Source organism: Macrobrachium nipponense, chromosome 25, assembly GCF_015104395.2.
Source record: "Macrobrachium nipponense isolate FS-2020 chromosome 25, ASM1510439v2, whole genome shotgun sequence".
Taxonomy (NCBI): Eukaryota; Metazoa; Arthropoda; class Malacostraca; order Decapoda; family Palaemonidae; genus Macrobrachium; species Macrobrachium nipponense.
In genome coordinates, this window is record NC_087214.1 from 66,697,937 (window position 1) to 66,719,103 (window position 21,167).

The following is a 21,167-nucleotide window of genomic DNA, read 5'->3' on the forward strand; positions in this document are numbered from 1 at the left end:
AGGACAATTTTCCGTCTGAGTTGACACAGAACTTGAGCTTGAATAACCCGCATTCATAGCTTAAATACAACACTACTATGACTTACTCACTTTGATCAAAAGAACGGCTACTGTTGATGCGGTGATGGTAGGAATAGAAAAAATAAATTAAGTGTTCGAAGTGTCTCCAAAAATTTACGAACATACAACTGAATGACGACGGATTCCACAAACAGTCTAACCAAATGACAAGGGATTTGTCCAACAGTCACCAAATGACCATGGAACCTGCCAGCAAAGTAACGAAATGACAAAGGATCCTGCCGACAATCTAACCAAACAACAATGGATTCCACTAACATACTAACCAGATGAAAATGGGTTCCAGTAACATACTATCCAGATGACAATGGGTTCCAGTAACATACTATCCAGATGACAATGGGTTCCAGTAACATACTATCCAGATGACAATGGGTTTCACTAACATACTATCCAGATGACAATGGGTTCCACTAACATCATAACCAGATGAGAACGGGTTCCACTAACATACTAACCAGATGACAATGAATTCCACTAACTAACCAGATGACAATGAATTCCACTAACATACTAATCGGATGACAATGGGTTCCACTAACATACTAACCAGATGACAATGGGTTCCACTAACATACTAACCAGATGACAATGGGTTCCACTAACATACTAACCAGATGACAATGTATTCCACTAACATACTAATCGGATGACAATGGGTTCCACTAACATACTAACCAGATGACAATGGATTCCACTATCATACTAACCAGATGACAGATGATCTAACCAGATGACAATGGATTCCACTAACATACTAACCAGATGACAATGGGTTCCACTAACATACTAACCAGATGACAATGGATTCCACTATCATACTAACCAGATGACAGATGACATACTAACCAGATGACAATGGATCCCACTAACATACTAACCAGATGACAATGGTTTCCACTAACATACTAACCAGATGACAATGGATCCCTCTAACATACTAACCAGATGACAATGGGTTCCACTAACATACTAACCAGATGACAATGGGTTCCACTAACATACTAACCAGATGACAATGGGTTCCCCTAACATACTATCCAGATGATAATGGGTTCCAATATCATACTAACCAGATGACAATGGATTCCACTATCATACTAACCAGATGACAGATGATCTAACCAGATGACAATGGATTCCACTAACATACTAACCAGATGACAATGGGTTCCACTAACATACTAACCAGATGACAATGGATTCCACTATCATACTAACCAGATGACAGATGACATACTAACCAGATGACAATGGATCCCACTAACATACTAACCAGATGACAATGGTTTCCACTAACATACTAACCAGATGACAATGGATTCCACTATCATACTAACCAGATGACAGATTATCTAACCAGATGACAATGGATTCCACTAACATACTAACCAGATGACAATGGGGTTCCACTAACATACTAACTGAATGACAATGGATTCCACTATCATACTAACCAGAATGACAGATTGACATACTAACCAGATGACAATGGATCCCACTAACATACTAATCCAGTGACAATGTTTCCACTAACATACTAAAACAGATGACAATGATCCCTCCTATAACATACTAACCAGATGACATGGGGGGTTCCACTAACATACTAAACCAGATGACAATGGGTTCCACTAAACTACAACCATGATGACAATGGGTTCCCACATACTATCCAGATGATAATGGGTTTCCAATATCATACTAACCAGATGACAATGGATTCCACTAACATACTAACCAGATGACATGGGTTTCCTCTAACATACTAAACAAGATGACATGGGTTCACTAACATACTATCCAAGATGACAATGGGTTCCAGTAACATACTATCCAGATGACAATTGGGTTTTTCCACTTAAAAACCATACTAGCCAGATTGGACAATGGTATTCCAGATAACATACTAAACCAGATAACAATGGGTTGTTCCACCTAACCATACTATCCAGATGACAATGGGTTTCACTAAACAATACTATCCAGATGACCGAATGGATTTCCACTAACATACTAACCAGATTGACAAATGGGTTCCCCAACTTAAAACATACTAGCCCAGATGCCACAATGGATTCCCACTAAACATAACTAACCAGGCAAGTAGACAATGGGTTGGTTCCACTAACCATACTATCCAGATGAAAAAATGTGGGTTTCACTAAAACATACTAATCCAGATGACAATGGATTTTCCACTAAAATAACTAACCAGATTAACAATGGGTTCCCTCCATAAACCCGTTCTATCCAGATGACAATGGATTCCACTAACATAGTAACCAGATGAACAAATGGGGTTCCACTAACCATACTAACCAGTATGACAATGGGGTTCCAACTAACATACCTAACCAGATAGACAATGGGTTTCCCACTAAAACATTTACTATCTAGATGACAATGGGGTTTCCACTAACAATACTATTCTAGATGACCAATGGGTTCTCACTAACAATACTATCCAGATAACAAGGTTCCTACCAACACGACTATAGGACCAACTGATAGCGGGTCCTTTCCAAACAGACTATAGACCAACTGATAAGCGGCGTCCTTGCCAAACAGACTTTGAGAGACCAACCTGATAGCAAGGTCCTTTCCAACCAGACTATAAAGACCAACTGATAGCAGGGTGGTTCCTTCCAACAGGACTATAGAACCAATCTGATAGCAGGTCCTTCCAACAGGGGGGGTGGGGGGGGGTGCTATAGACCAACTGATAGCGGGTCCTTCCAACAGACTATAGACCAACTGATAGCAGGTCCTTCCAACAGACTATAGACCAACTGATAGCAGGTCCTTCCAACAGACTATAGACCAACTGATAGCGGGTCCTTCCAACAGACTATAGACCAACTGATAGCGGGTCCTTCCAACAGACTATAGGACCAAACTGATTAGCGGGTTCCTTTCCCAAACGACTATAGACCTAAACTGATAGCGGGGTCCTTCCAACAGACTATAGACCAACTGATAGCGGGTCCTTCCAACAGACTATAGACCAACTGATAGCGGGTCCTTCCAACAGACTATAGACCAACTGATAGCAGGTCCTTCCAACAGACTATAGACCAACTGATAGCAGGCGTCCTTATCCAACAGGAATGATAGACCAACTGATGAGCAGGTACCTTCCAACAAGTACTCTAGACCCAAACTGGATAGCAGGTCCTTCCAACAGACTATAGACCAACTGATAGCAGGTCCTTCCAACAGACTATAGACCAACTGATAGCAGGTCCTTCCAACAGACTATAGACCAACTGATAGCAGGTCCTTCCAACAGACTATAGACCAACTGAAAAGCAGGTCCTTAAACCAAGAACTATAGGAAACCCAACTGATAGCAGGTCCTTCCAACAGACTATAGACCAACTGATAGCAGTCCTTGCCACCAAGACTATAGACCAAACTGATAGACCGTCCTACAGACTATAAACAGACAATAGACCAACTGACAGCGGGCCTTCCAACCAGCAAAGCTAACTGAGCCAACAGGCAACGCAAACCACACAAACCAACAACCAAGCAAACAAAACACTCACCGCCGCTCTATCCTCCAGGAGCGCAGCCGCCGCCGCCCGGTCCTCGGGCCTCTCCCTCTTCTCGTCGGGCCTGGACAGGTCCGGCTTGCCAAGGACCGACAGCGGATGGGCGGGGAGGCCCATGAGCGACGCCGAAGACACAGCCGACAGGAGGCCGGGGGGCGCGGCCGTCGATGGCGGCAGGCCGGGCATGCCCGGCAGGGATGGGTGGGGCGCCATGGGCAGGGTGGGGGCGTGGGCGCCGTGGGGGATGCCCGCCTGGGCATGCATCTGTTGCTATGCCACAAGAATGGGCAGGAGAGAAGGGGAGAAGAGCCAATTAAAAATGGACGACTTTATCAATATATACTTATGCTTCAATTAACACAAGTGACAGATTGGACATAGATATATACTCATTATCATAATTATTATTACAAATTTCAACATTTAACACTTTAACCCCCCCTACTGGGGGGTTGGGTCTACAAAAAAACAAGCAAATGGTCACTGGCACATTCACGCTCTCTGACTTTCTCTTATTTTCTTTCTATACCTAAGATTTCAATTTATTTTTATCTCTTGCACAACCTATTATTCTCACTTCTTTATTGATCACATCCAATAAGATTACTCCTCCTTTGTACACACACACACACACACACAGCATCCTTCACTTCTACAAAGAACTTGCAACACAATTACTTCACCAAATCTAATTCTACCTTCCATAAATACAATACTTCTTTCAAAACTCTATGTTTTCTTACCTCACGGACTTTCCCCAGTCTGCTGCTATCAACCGGTGAATTTACCCCAAAAATACCTATGCAGATCAACTACACCTCCAATAATCCAACATGCATTTCGAGTAACTTCAATTATTCCATCTTCTAGGATTCGTGACATACTCGTCACACAATCATACATACACCATCATTCATTCAATATACCCATTCCAATACATTATCATTTGCAAATAGCTACCAAATTCATATTCTTTTCATCTCACTTCATCCTCAAAATGAATGAATAACCGTGGCTACTACGTCTTTCCAGCTCTGACCAACCTTGCACACCAACCCAGTCATTCTCTCACGTGCAAATTCACATATTCTCACACAAATTTAATTAGAAAAAACTTCTGTGTCATCTTAACAAATGACCATCTACATCATACATCCAACCAAAGATACTAAAATATCTCAGACCAACTTTTACATCAAACCAATCACTCTCCCAAATGGAATTTCACACATTCTCACACCATCTTCATCAGGAACACTTTCAAATCATTCTAACAAATGCTCATCTACATCACACATCCAACCAGAAACCTAAAACATCTCAGACCAACCTTTACATCAAACCAGTCACTCTCCCAAGTGCGAATTCACACTTTCTCCCACCATTTTCATCAGGAAAAAAACAAAAAAACTTTTAAAACCACTAGCAGAACTACCGTGTACACCACACATCCTCAGCACCTTCCACACTGCATGTACATCAGTTCTATCAGAAGCTTTTACCTGGTCCATGTACACCGCATTTGTCTCAAATTATCTCTAATATACTACTAAGATCATGGACCTACCCCGATGATGGCATTCAGCTCGGTCATAGTGACCTGTTTCGCTCTTTCTACAGCCGTTGCCACCTGCTGCTGGTGCTGAGGAAGGTAAATGGAAAAAAAAAAATAATAATAATTTAAGAAAGTGAATGAGAGTGACTTACAGTAAGCAATCTGAAAAAAAAAAAAAATCTTCACAGACTTTCCTCGTACAAAAGCTGACATTTGTATACATACACTCTACTACAACAGATTACCTTGTGTTCACTTTGGTCTAGCAAAAAAACAAGGGCTAATTCTGCAAATTTGAAACCAGTGACGGGGCATTTGATACAAAGATCATCATCATTTATGTAAGCGGTCTTTCGTTACTGGGGGGGGCAAAATGGCAGACAGATTCATTGACTACCAAACGCCCAACGAGAAAAAAAATGAAATAAAAGCCAGTTACTAAAAAAAGAGGGGGTGGGAGGGAGGCAACAATTAAAAAAGGTAACAGAAACAATGACTAACTAATAACAGACAATCAAACAAACGTTTACAGACATTAGATACACAGAAACTCCTCTTACCTCTTGTGACAGAAACGGAAGGACTTGGGCTATGATGGCGCTCAACCGTTTGGCAATCTCGGTCTGTTAGGAAATAAAGAGACTTCATTAACGGTCTGATATCAACTTCTATTCACAAGGAATAACTACATTCTAACTTAACAGGTACTAAAATAGATATCTAAAAACATCAGAAAAAAATATTCTCTAAAATCATCAAAGAACTGAAAATTAAAAACGAAATTTAAAAAAATTACAGAAAAATTTGACAAGTTGAAAAAAATAAAGAAAAAAAAATTGGCGTTAAACGAATCAGAAAAAAAAAATTTCTGCAAAAAATCTGAAAATTTTGTAAAGTTAAAAAATCGTATATATACAAAATACCAGAGAAAATCGTATATATATACAAAATATCAGAAAAAATGGACAAGTTAAATTTAAATTATTCAAGAAAAATCGTCAAGTTGAAAAATCAGAAAATAAGCAATTTCAAAAAATATCAGAAAAAATTAATAGACAAATTAAAAAAATATCCGAACAAATTGACAAGTAAACATCAGAAAAAAAAAATTGACAAGTTAAAAAAATATATCAGAAAAAAAAACCTGACAAGATGATATTTTTACTTGTTGGGGTTACAACTATCAAAATACAGTATATACATTATGAAATCCACTGACTGTCCAAATATATAGGTAAACAATATAAACAAGACTAAGAATAACAAGTTCCACAAATAAAACACTTACCTGTTTATGCATTTCGACGTTAAGGCCATAGGACATTTCATAATACTGAAAAAAAAAACGAAGCAGAAGGCATTAGATAGAATTCCATGCGTTTATGATACACTCGCCACCATACTAAAAAACATCAATAAATAAAACGTTTTACTATAATAATTTAACCTCTAAGGTCCAGGAACTGATAACTACCTCAGTTACTCTGCAAATTCATGAAACCTAAATTTCTTGGCTAATTGGGGCCAACAGAGAGAAAGGGATTAGGTGTAACTTGAAACAAAAAATTAAATAACCCACATTCCTTTAAAAAAATAGGTGGGTGGGGAGAATATTCCTTTAAAAAAAAAGGGGGGGGGGGGGGGGGGGGGGAGGATAGGATACCTTCTATCTGGTAATTAGAAGAGATAACGCTCCTCCCTTGAACCACTAATATACTCGACAACATCATAAACTTGAAAAGCTAATTTCAGTAGGGGGCAAAGTACTAATGGCCTCAGTTAATTTATTTTGTTTACTTATTATGTAAAAAGTTTTTTCTCAATTGGAATCCCAATTCTGCTTTGTTTTATTAGATACAAACAATAAAAAAATATTTCTATATACAAAAAGGAATTTATACTTTTACAAATAAATTTCTAAACTAAATATACCACTTCACAATTACCAATCACATCACTAATTCCCTCATTTTGTTTTTATTTATTATGATGAGTTTATTTTTTTTTTTTACTGAATAGAAACCCAATTCCGCTTTGTTTATTTATACACAATAAGAAAATCAACATATTTATACAGCCCCGAGTTTTACACAGAATAAGTCTACACTAAATACTTATTCATAATTACTGATGAAATCACTAAATCCCTCATTTTGTTTTCGCTAATCTATCATGCAATTTTGTTCATTGGAACCTTAAGTGTACATTGTTTATTTACAAACAACCACAAAATATTTAAAGACACAATCGAGTTCTAAAAATTAATTGTCTAAACTAACTAGTGCCACTTTATATTGGTTATTCATATTATTTGCAAGATGATTTTAGACAAGACTGAATTTAACTGCAAAAATATTAATTTATTTCCAAGACGGTACTTCAAAGAATTAATTTAAATAAATTCATGACGGTACTTAAAGTAATTTCAATCCTTAACGGTACTCCATGTAATCAATTTATAACCATGACGGTACTTCAGGTAATTGATTCAAGTCCTGGACAGTAGTTCAGGTAATTAATTCATGTCCATGATGGTACTCCAGATAATGAATTTAACGTCCACGACGGCACGGGTAATTATTTTACCTTCCACGACGGTACAGGTAATTATTTTACCTTCCACGACAGTACTACAGGTAATTAATTCAACGTCCACGACGGTACTGCAGGTAATTAATTCAACGTCCACGACGGTACTGCAGGTAATTAATTCAACGTCCACGACGGTACTGCAGGTAATTAATTCAACGTCCACGACGGTACTGCAGGTAATTAATTCAACGCCCACGACGGTACTGCAGGTAATTAATTTAAACGTCCACGACGGTACTGCAGGTAATTAATTCAACGCCCACGACGGTACTGCAGGTAATTAATTTAATCGTCCACGACGGTACTGCAGGTAATTAATTCAACGTCCACGACGGTACTGCAGGTAATTAATTCAAACGTCCACGACGGTACTGCAGGTAATTAATTCAACGTCCACGACGGTACTGCAGGTAATTCATTCAACGTCCACGACGGTACTGCAGGTAATTCATTCAACGTCCACGACGGTACTACAGGTAAAACACAAATGAGAGAGAAAAGGGGCCTTACCATAACATAATGTCTTTGCATCTCCGTCTTTTCACTCGCTAACTTCTCACACTCAAGTTTTAACCTGGGGAGGAAACAAATACAAAATTACTACTGGTCATGCTCGAGAGAGAGAGAGAGAGAGAGAGAGAGAGAGAGAGAGAGAGAGAGAGAGAGAGAGAGAGAGAGAGAGAGAGACTTAGGATTCCCTATAAGTCCTGCCTAGGTTTTCTACCTATTCAATATATATATATATATATATATATATATATATATATATATATATATATATATATATATATAAAGAAGAAAAAACTACGCAGCAACAACTAGCCGTCCTCACAACAATCTGCTCATTGTAATCACAGACAACAATGACCCAGTTTGGAGGCTTCGCGAGATCATTATCTCGATCAAAAAGTCTTTCACCATTAATGATGAAGCAACAGGTGTCCTTTGTGTTGCTTGATAGTAGGATAATTTATACATGAACTTTTGTTTACCTACCGAGGAAAATAGGAAATAAAAAAGCTTGTTACTCTAAAATTATAACAGCCACGTAACTAACTCCCTAGAGAGAGAGAGAGAGAGAGAGAGAGAAGAGAGAGAGAGAGAGAGAGAGAGAGAGAGAGAGAGAGAGAGAGAATTATATTACAAACACGAGTATAAAAGAAAAAAGGTTACAGCATTCATTACACGAATTCAACAAGCAATTGCACACAAACAGCTAAAGCAAATATAAACATACACAATTTTTCGTGTACTGAATATATCTCCCAGTTGATGACATACATCAAGAAGTTACTGGCCGGGATAAGCAAGTTATTGACAGATATCAACGAGTTATTAAGAGGTATTAACTTGATATTGACAGATATCAACGAGTTAATGAAAGGTACCAACTTGTTATTGACATATCAACTAGTTATTGAAAGTTACCAACTACTTACTGATAGGTATCGACGAGTTATTAAAAGACATCAACTGGTTATTGACAGATACCGACCAGTTATTGAAAGGTACCAACTGGTTATTGACAGATATCCACGAGTTATTGAAGGTATCAACGTCTCGTTAACAGATATCAACAAGTTACTGACATAAGTTAATGGCAGGTTATAAACAGGTTATCGACAGAATCAACGAATTACTGAAGAGTTACTGCTGAAAGACATCAAGATTCTGTGTTGGTACCAAAACATCAATTTAGAGGAACCAATACGATTAAAGAACTCTGTTTTCACGAGAGAGAGAGAGAGAGAGAGAGAGAGAGAGATACTCACGTATGGTACTGGGTCTGTAGAAAGTTGAACTCCTCCTTGATACGATCACATGTCTCCGCTATAGTAAATTTGAGCTGACCAGGTCCCGCGGGAGCAGGTGGCCCCTGAAGGAAGACACAATGAATCGACATTAATACAAACGAACATTTAAATCAAATCAAATCAAACAAATCAATAAAAGACTTACTATATCTGTCTATGATGTATATATTACTAATGGGGTTGGGCTTTGCATGTAAGAAATACAAATAGGTAGGTTATGGATATGACGAGAAAACATGAGTGAGAAATACGTGGATGGATAAATTGCATCAAATAACAGATGGAATAAAAAGTGTAAAGTTATGTGAATGAATACAATTATATATATATATATATAAACATATATATAATATATATATGTAATATATATATAGTATATATATATATATATATATATATATATATGTATATATATATATATATATATATAAATAAACACACGCACTCGGTATTATAAACGAAACCCACCCAATCCCACAAATACATATATATATATATGATATATTAATATATATATATATATATATTATATATATATCATATATATGTATATACATCTTCCTATATATATCCTCTTATATATAAATAAAAACATTGTATGTCCTTATTTTTATAAAAACAAGAGACACTACGCCCATCAACTTCTGCTTTCAATAAAATAAATACAAAATAAACACTACCCCAGCCCCCCCACACAACAAACACAACAACACTCGCCATTAGAATTTGAAAAAAAATAAAAATAAAATAAAAGACTAGAGAAACATGTGTTAGGAGATAGTCCCGTGTATCTATCTAACCGACCTGGGGCCCCTCACACACCGGCACAACCGAAGTCCCCAATATAACACTTGTTCCACCACCTCTGACATGGGTTCTCAAATCGAAGCAAGACAATTTAAAACCAGTGATCTACGAACTCTCTCTCTCTCTCTCTCTCTCTCTCTCAAGCTGTTATTGTGTCGTAGGGAAGAAAGGTTCAGGGTTATATATAGCTATACTGGGCTGGTGAATCTTTTGTATTATAAAAAGGCTGGGTCAGGAAGATGGCAATCTAAAATAGGAAATTTTCAATATGTTGGGCATAATTTGGTCAAGGCAGAGAGAGAGAGAGAGAGAGAGAGAGAGAGAGAGAGAGAGAGAGAGAGAGAGAGAGAGAGAGAGAGAGAGAGCGCGCGTTCCAGCCATAATATGAAATTCTCTTATAATGATGATTATATAATAGAAAGAACTGAACACAACAAACACACACCCACACAGATTGCCCACTTAAAAACCAAAGCTCCCATTAGGAGAATGGTTGACAATTAAAACCAAGAGTATTATAAGCGTGATTATTAGTAGTATACCATCCGAAGTCTAAATAGCCTAATATATATATATATATATAATCTATATATATATATATATATATATATATATATTATACGGTACGTATATATAGCATAAAACGTTGCCATCTGTAGAATATTTACAATGCTATATAACGTTGCCAACTGTAGAATATTTACAATACGTCGTATATGTATCCCAGATGTATCAACGGCCGTGAGATGCTTAATCGGCATGTCAAAACCACTGCGGGAAGCCTTCAGTATATTAAGTCTACGTCAAAAACTGGTAAGGTCTTAGTAACAATCACTCTATCTATACAAGACACATTTCCAAAAGCCAATCTAAAAGGCAATAACCAACTGCACCTGATTCTACGAAAAAACCAAAATTTTGGGGGGGACGATATAACGAGCTCAAGAGAACGTATATGACATACGTAGTTACAACTAAAGAGAGAGATTATATGCGATAGTACACCTCACGACTTTTTTTTTTTTTTTTTGAGTTATTATGTATACCTCGAACGAAAGGGTAATTATATAGTTCGCTAACACTTGGTACAGCTTAAATCAACAAAATAATACATCTGGCCGAGTGTTTTTTTATAGGCATAATCAGACTGAAGAAAAATATATAATACTTTGGCTGAGCTAAATAAGATATTTTTTTAAACGCACACCATTGCAAAAAGAAAATAACAATAATAATAACACCTTGGCAATGAAATAATTTTTATTATATGATATATATATATATATATATATATAGATATATATATATATATATATATATATATTAGCCACAAGCGCTGGGAGAAAAAATTCACAAGATAATATATCTGGCAGGAAAAAAAAAAAAACTTAAAAAGGCCGAAAAAAATTCCTCAAGATAAAAAAAACCGAACACACGAAAACTTGACTTTTTTCAAAAGCACAAATCGGATTGAAAAATAATGCCCCAAAATAACACACACTTGGCAGAGCTAAAAACCAGTTGTAATAAACGGCACAGATTGAAAAAAAATAATGACAATCCCCATAATACTTGAAAAAAAAAATTAAAATGCACAAATATTGAAAAAATTCCTAACCAATACATTTGTTTGAGAAATAAACATTCACGGACATGAAATCTAGAGAAAAAAAAAACTTGGCAAAGCTATCTTTTTTTAAAAGGTGCACATAAAAAAAAAATCCCCAAAATATTTAATTTAGCAGCGGTATTAAAAGAAGGCACACGGGAGAAAAAAAATTCCTAACCACAGAAAAACTATACCACCTTATCAAAACATCTCGCCTGAGAGAGAACACACACACACACGTCTGATTGGAACCATTTATATTCTTTGTTTTCTTTCAGCCATAATAGCAATACAGGTACTATAGCGTATGCTATCAATGACAATTAGCTGTGTATACATTATCTACTGGAGGCGTTATCTACGGCAAACACTTGTATATATTGTCATATGAAAGGGTAAAAAAAAAAAAACTGAGTAATAATAAAAATCATATATGTATATAAGATGTATAACTATTCAGTCATTAAATGTGATCCAAAGCCTCCCTGAGAGAGAGAGAGAGAGAGAGAGAGAGAGAGAGAGAGAGAGAGAGAGAGAGAGAGAGAGACTTATATATCTGAATAAATTTTATACATCCACCACTAATCGCAAATACATTTCTAAACTTTTCACTCTCTCTCTCTTTCAGCCAAGACGGAATCACCACGAAATTGTTCTTGCTCGCTATATAATTCAGGACACGTCGCCAACTTATTCAACATTACAAGCCCAAGGGATTTTCGGGTCCGCCTTGTCCCTCTAAATAGTGGACGAGACCTCCCCAAATACCAACCCCCCCCGGGGCCATCCGCCCCCTTTTCAAGGACCCTCCTACAGCCCCGGATGCATAATAACCGTGGACCCCTCCTGACTGTTGCTTGCTTGCAGAGGAGGTTTGTGGGGGTAGAATATTCCCACTGTAGTGGATTAGGAATCAGAGAGAGAGAGAGAGAGATGATGAGAGAGAGAGAGAGAGAGAGAGAGAGAGAGAGAGAGAGAGCACATTATCTCTATAAAAACCCCAAACCCCATGGGCCTGATTACGAGAAATAATTTAAACAGAAAGCTGCCACCTACTATTGATTTATTTATACAATATACACACACACAATCAATAAATATATTATTATATATATATATATATATATATATATATATATGATATATATAGTATATACAACACACACACACACAATATATAATATATATATATATATATATATATAATATATATATATATATATATATAGATATACACACACACACACATATACATACATATATATATATATATATATATATATATATAAATTTATCAATAATGATTCACAATAGAGCCTTTCCTACCCCAGTCTAATAACGTGTCCTCTCTTTCTCCCTCTCTCTCTTCCCACGCCAATCTCACCCCGTCCACGATACATCACATCTGTCCATTATCTGTCGAGTTCGGGCCAGTTGAGAAACCCAACGACGGGGGGGGGGGGGGGGGGGGGTGGGGGCTCATCCCTCTGCCTCTTTAAACACTACGAGTGACACCTTTAATACCTTCTTGGAACCACAACTGACTGCCATCCATCCTATTTCTTCTCTCTTCTCTCTCTCTCTGCTGTTTGTTTATATTCTTAATAATATTATTTGTTGAATGTTTCTTCCCTTTCCTGTGAAAACTTATATATGTAAAATCAGATTGTATTGTTATTTGAGATATATATATATATATATATATATATATATATATATATATATATATATATATAGTAATTGACGGAGCCAACCATACTAAAGAAAAAGTACATGAGAGAGATGAGAGAGAGAGAGAGAGAGATGAGAGTGGAGAGAGAGAAGAGAGAGAGAGAGAGAGAGAGAGATTCCAAGCCGCTTCCGCCACCTCTTCAAAAATCACTTGCCTAAAACTCCTCCTCTTCATGCTCACTCGGTTCCAAAGGCCTGCATCTCTCTCTCTCTCTCTCCAAGAGCCAACACTTGGCCATGGTCTTTCTTGCATCAATTGGCCCCCTCTTTACGTCCACTTAGCCGCGTAGGGGGCGCCCTCCCCCTCCCCTCACTGATGCCACCAATGCCAGCCTTCCCCCCATAACACGCTGCTCTCTCTCTCTCTCTCACATCCGGCAGAGTCCAGTGTAAGACCACGCGGTTCGGGGGAGGCTGGAAGTGAGACCAAGTATGGCTCAGGAGAAACGTTTTGCAGAGAGAGAGAGAGAGAGAGAGAGAGAGAGAGAGAGAAAGCATGGCTACCTATATTGTGATCACACACACATACTCCACCGTTCAATCCTTGTAGAAAGGCATCATAGGCCTATATATAATTATTATTCGGTAGAAAGCATCATAGGCCTATATATATATATATATATATACATATATATATATATATAGTATAATTTCATTATTCGGCTTCTGGACGAATACAAGTAGAATCGAAAGTTAAAATTCAATAATGACAGGAGTCTATAAGGACACTTCCAAGGAAATCTAACATCATAAATATAAATAATAAATATTCATAATAGCTTACAAGGTTGATGTTCAAACTCCCTCTCACATTCACTCCGGTATCAAATTGCTAGCAACAACCGCTAATTGAAAAAGAAGACAAAGAGAGAGAGAGAGAGAGAGAGAAACTGTGTCTTGTAAGCACGTGTATAAGCTGGTTCACTTAAGTAGATTCTTGGGTGATCCCTATGCTACGAGACGTTAGTTTGGCGGCCGCTGATTGGCTGGGAGCTGCCTACCTTCCGGTACCAGCCAATCAGCGGCCACCAAACAAACGTCTCGTATGAATAATGCTCATCCGCGAATCTACCTTTAAGTGAAATCAGTTATAGTATATTGGGTATACTAGCAGGGAGGAAGGACCAACGCCCACTAGGCGCCTCATACCCCACCCTATCAATGCGCTAAACAGTTTCACACCCACACCGCACAAATACACACACACACACACACGCACATTCACACCACGCGTGAGTGGCCCGTGATTTATCGTCCAGGTGCGTTCGTCAGTCGAAGCTAGGGAGGAGGGGGGGAGGGGAGAGGGGGACGCCATGGGCGAGAATCCCACGGCAGCCAATACGGAACACGCCCTTCCGCGTTTGTCTTTTTTTTTCTCTCTCTCTCTCTCCGTGGTTCAGTGGCAGCGCGTCGTTCGCAACCAGAAAGATTTTGTTGGTTTTGACAGATGTATGTTTGAACTTCCCTCAAAACATTAGAAAGTTAGCTAATAATACAGAAGATTATGAAAGCAATCCTTTAGTCCAATCAACTATAATTATAGGCACATCACTGACCAATACTGACCAATAGCAACCTTAGGCCTACCTGAACGAATTGAAATTAGAATACATTAATATTCTGAGCGGTTTATAATTATTCTTTTTTTTTTACTTTTTTACTCTTGCAAGACTATGAAGCAAACATTTAGTCCAATCAACTACGCATATCCCTACCAATAGCAACCTTAGGCCTATCTGAACAAAATGAAATCAGAATCCATTAATATCCAGAGCGGCTTCTTCTTTTATTTTCTTTACTGAAGCTTTGAAAGAAAAAAAATAACAGTTAGCTTAAACCCTTTTTAAAAACGAACCTGGCATCCTGATAATTATATCCGCACACGGACAAACATGCAAGGCCAATATGGAGCCATCGATAACCCACCTAAACTTAAAGAACTTCTCTAGACTGACAAGAAAATAATGCAAGGTTTTTAAACAATCTACGCCAAACTTCTGTTAATGAACATAAGAAAATATATACAAAGCCTTTCCAACGATCGGCATACCATGCGTGTATATCACCCTTTTCCAGCGTGGACATGGTTTAGGATTATAATCCGGCACGCAATTCATAATTAAAATATACTTTGACACCCTTCAATCAACTCTAAAATCACGGGTAGCTCTACATTCATTAGCCTGCTTATTTAATTAAGCTCCCAAACGCAGCACTGAAATTATACGCTATGAATCTATATAACACATATTTTAGAGAGTTAAACTTTTTATAACAAAAGGAAACGCTTTACTTCTTTACAACACGGGGGTGAATGTCAAACTCACTAGTCTTCCTGGTGAGGATGATGATGATAATAATAATAATAATAATAAAATTATATAATACAAAATAAGAATAAACAAATATACAAGTTTAAATGAAAATTCACATAACTTAAACAAATTAAAGCCAACGCCACACGTAAAATAAAGTGATATGGCAAATGTAAATAATGTAATAAAGAAGGGAAAGAATGGAAATACAAAACGAATGAGTAAAGGGTTGATTAGGGCAACATAATGGCAAAATGGGTCAAACAAAAGCTATAGGAATGTCAAATGTCAAAACTAAGGGAGGGAAATAACAAAAGCAAATAAAGACATGAATTTTTGAAAAAATTAAAAACTAAAAAACAAAATACAAAAATAAATGAAACAAAAAAATAAAATAAAATAAACGAATGATGGTGAAGTACTATATAAAAAAAAGCAAGAAGTAATACAAGAATGTAAACAAAACAAAACAAATAAAAGACGAAAAAAATAAAAAATAAAAAGGTCGGACACTAACTTGGGAAGTCGATGGACGGTGAAAGATTTGCCCTGGGACACCCTGAAAATGTCAAATTCCATTTAATTTTAGGGGACGAGGAACCACAAGAAGAAATAAACAAAAAATAATAAATAATAAAAAATGGTACAAAAATATATAAAAAAAACATAAAAAAAATGAAATTAAAATCCATCAACTTTTCAGTTAAAAGTCGAAATTGTTAAATAAATTATTGAGAAGGTAAAAACAATTCAAAAACATACATGTAACTAAAATATAACTCTTCAATTAACAGTCGAAATCACTGTGACTTGAGAGATCTATAATAAATCATAATTATAAGACAAAAATAATAAAAATATATATCTACAAAACTCCTGAGGCCACATTGTTTTACAAACAGGAACAAAAACCAAATGAAAAATACATATGCACTCACTTTTTTTTTACAAGAAACACGTAACAATTAACCGTGTATATTATGTTTTCTGTAAAAACTAGCATATAATTAACCCATAAGTGGGGAGGGGGAAATATATACGCATGGAAAAAAGCATTTAGTGGTGTGGTGTATATTATATTATATATTATCTTATTATATATATATATATATATAGATAATTAGTATATAATATAAAAAATATATAAAACCTTTAAATAGTCCCCCCCCCCCCCCCGCCTTCGAACAACGCATCCTTACCTGTCGTGGGAACAATTGAGTAACGCAGAAGAAAATGGCGACAACATAACGAGAAATCAATGCACATGCATTCATGTATGTAACAGGTGACCCGTTGATGCAGGCGGACTATAAAGAATTATAATTAATCAACTTGTATTTATACAGTTGATGAAACGAGCCCTATCATATCATATGTCCAACTCGATCCTATTATGGAGAAAAATCGCACGTACACACACATACCAAACCAGAGAGAGAGAGAGAGAGAGAGCAGAGGAGAGAGAGAGAGAGAGAGAGAGGCAGAGACGAGAGAGAGAGAGAGAGAGAGAGCTGCTGATAAAAACCTATAATTCAAATCTTCTAACGCACCCAAGGTCACGTAAATTATAATAAAAAATAAAAGTAAAGCAATATACTCAAAGCACGTTCATTTCCTTTCAGCGTTAAAAAAAAGGAGAGGATAAAAAAGCGATTCCTCGCCATGCCAGTTTTCTATGAAACGGACCCAACGACCTTTTAATGCCACCCACGGGGCAAAGGCCACGTCTGAGAATCACCACTCTCTCTCTCTCTCGCGTTTTGTCAAGGATACTATATATATATATATATATATATATATATATATATATATATCACTGGCATCAAAGTATATTAATCTTAATCTCGTATCACATCCAACTTTTTCGTATAAAATGGACACGTATCCCTCCTTTTTTCAAGTCAAATTTACACTAACATCGTTGACCACTAGCACTCATGGCTAATTACTACTGATATTACTTCCCATGTCTACAACTAGACCTAGGAATTTAATCCACTACATTAGACAGAAGCAAGATTCTTCAAACATGAAGTATTCGATATTCTGAATAAATTACGTGCACAAAGCAAATAAGTTTATTGATCCCTATTGTTCGTGCACTGGGTCATGGACCTAACTTAAACTTCGAAAGATACCTTGACCAAAGGAACTGCAATTAATGACAGCACTGCCTTCTTGATAACATAACACCAATTACGCACACTGTAAACATAAGAGGAATGTGTGATTCAGGCATAACTGCAATGAATGTTAACATATACATGTGCGTGGAGGAATTTTACAATTAAAACCATTGAAATTACGAAATGATTGGCTGCTTAAAATTGAAACTCATTTAGCCAAGGAAAATTCGAAGTATTACTTTTATTTTTTACGAGCACAAATTTCGACAATCATGATTCATTAAGCAAGTGAACGATGCATGCCACTGATAGGTGAATTAAAAACTTGAAAAAAAAACTTCTGGTATTCATACACTGAAGCCCGTTGAACAATATTCTAGCAATATAGGCACACACGTCCAATCTTCATATGAAAATACAGCCTGCAATTTCAAGTCATATTTGACCAAGTGTGTGAAGAAGCTCTTAACAGAAATCGTCAAATAAAAGGAAAAAAAGGCCAATCTGATACAAAACCGTCTGATTTCCCGATAAAAGCAACGGCCTCTCATGTCATGCCCTGATCCAAACTACCCCCTCACCACCCCCCACAAAAAAACACCATCAAACAACCTGTCATCCACGTTACTCCTCCGAAGGTTATGGGTACCCCTACTACCTGACGGCCCTATATATATATATATATAATATATATATATATATATATATATATATATATATATATATATATATATATATATATATATACTATGTCTCCCAACAGAAACTACTCTACTATCCTCCCCCCCCCACCTCGAAAAACACGACTTTATACCCCATGTAGCAGTGTTGCAATTAAGCAGGCAACACTAATTGCTGAAACCAGGTGTGAGATGGGGTGAAGAGAGGTTCGAGGAGAGAGAGAGGGGGGGAGGTGAGGGGTTGAGAGTTTATGAAGGTCGGGACAGGGTGGGCATATCTTCAAAGGCTTCCCATCTTTTTCTCTCACCCTCTTTCCCCCCTCTCTCTCTCTCTCTCTCGCAACCGTGGGTCAAACCACGTGGTCCCCGCTGTAAAGTGGTGGGGGCATATAGTGGCCTCCCTCCCCCTCTGGAAGCCTCGGGGTGCGGGTGAGGAGGGGGGCCCCTGGGATGGTAGGGAGGGGGAGGAGGGGCAACGGAGGGAGGAGAGTCAACGTCTGTATTCTCACAGAGGTTTGATTTCATAATCACGCAAAATGCTTTGGCTACGAACTGGACTTGACAGGGCATTCGTCAACTAAGATATTCCGTGAATTCTACTGCTATTTGTTTTTCCACTTTCAACACTGCACCAAATATATATACTCAGCTTTCAACTTTTACTGTTAATTAGGTAACGTATTGGCCTTAAGCCTCTTTTTATGAAATAGAGCTAAATAAAAAAAATAACAAATTATACGCCTTCAATTCAAATACGTCTCGCTACATAGTTGCTATATCATTTTTCCAATTAACTAGTTTCCCACGTCGCCTGTGAAGGCCTATTACAGTCTAACATCATCATTACACTACTAACCATCTCTCTTAAGTATTCACTGCAGTCCTCCAAAAATTAACATAACGGCTAAACTACTCGAAGTTCGGGTCTTTCAACATAAGTCATGCGGCCCGCCAAGACCGATTGGGTATGGACCACGTTACCCGGATACCCTCCGCCAGCATACTGACTGAAGCGGGCTGAGGCTGAGGGTTCGAAGATGTCTTTCTCAGATTCGGCACCAGATACTCCTTGCCAGAGGTTGCCATTCGCGGCGTCCTGGCGACCCTGCGACGGAATTCTCTCTCTCACTACACGACCCTTTGGAAATGCTCGATAACGCATTGCGATATTCCCTCACGCCCTTAATTTTGATTTAAAGAAGGGATACAGCTTGAATTTCCCGACGGGAAGGGGCCGATTAGCTGCGCCTTGCCAGAGGTCGCTATTTCAGACGTCGTTGCCGTCCTACGACCGGATTACCCCGATACGAGCCTTTGGAAATGCTCGATGCTAAACTGCGACCGTTCCCCGCGCCTTTCGTTTCAATTTAAACAACGAAAAAGCGCAATTTACCCGACGGGAAAGGGCCGATTTCAAACTACAGCAGTCTCCCACCCCCCAACCCTGTCACGTCGCGCCACAGAAAACGGGAACCGACTCTGTAATGAATGAAGCCGGTGGCGGATCAGTCTCTCTCTCTCTAAAACCTTATTTCCTAAAGCACGCCCTTCGATACATACCGCTCCGGGGGGCCTAGGTGCTGGATACATGGCTGACGAAGGCGAAGCTGGTGTCGTGCCGTTATAATAAGGGCGTCGTCGGGCTGTACATCCTCCCAAAAGCGGCGACGAAAAGACAGAGAGAGCACTTCACTTTATAGACAACACTACACCACCAAGCGCACAGAGGACCTGCCTGACGGGACCACCACCACCAGAACCTCTTTCCGAATAAAACACTGGCGATTTCCGCCCACACCGAAGACACTGCACTCGCGAGACTCACGCCGAAGACACGCACTCTCCTGACGGCGCCTTCCGAAGGGCTTCGCCTCCGTAAATCCAGCGAATATTCACAAAATCAGGCGGGAGCGAGCGCACGCCATTGTTTCACTCCGAGCTTCAAATCCTGTAATGGCGTTCTGCATCCACCGCAATGAGGCTTCGGCATTGGCCCGCCCGCCGACCAATCAGCGGCCGGAATCGGCTCGAGGCCCCGCCCACCGCGAACAAAATACGATCGCACTCCACGTGGAGTCGCGGGACGGAGGAGAAGAAGAAGCAGAAGACGATGACTACGAAGAACAAGAAGAAGAAGAAGAGGAAGAATGTCGTGAGAGGGGGAACAGTATTGATTACTTGTAGTTTTAGATGCTTTGCAAAAGCCATGGTGTATATTAGGGAAGAGGGGGGAAAACAGGCAGAAGCAAGCACGGCTTATGTGTGTGTGTGTGTGTGTGTGTAACAGTTAAGGGGAAAGA

The 21,167-nt window shown here is 38.3% G+C and overlaps 1 protein-coding gene across 1 annotated transcript in view; it reads right to left on the minus strand.

The window, feature by feature from the left end:
* Nucleotides 1-20,833, minus strand: part of LOC135199484 (protein groucho-like) — a 39,607-nt gene extending 18,774 nt beyond the window's left edge. Inside the window, 8 exon segments of the mRNA XM_064227576.1 lie at nt 3,633-3,908; nt 5,206-5,280; nt 5,754-5,816; nt 6,482-6,526; nt 8,296-8,359; nt 9,558-9,661; nt 16,579-16,620; nt 20,428-20,833. Of these exon segments, the coding sequence (XP_064083646.1) occupies nt 3,633-3,908; nt 5,206-5,280; nt 5,754-5,816; nt 6,482-6,526; nt 8,296-8,359; nt 9,558-9,661; nt 16,579-16,620; nt 20,428-20,457 (699 nt within the window). The 5' untranslated portion in view covers nt 20,458-20,833.
* Between the last annotated feature and the right edge of the window lie 334 nt (nt 20,834-21,167).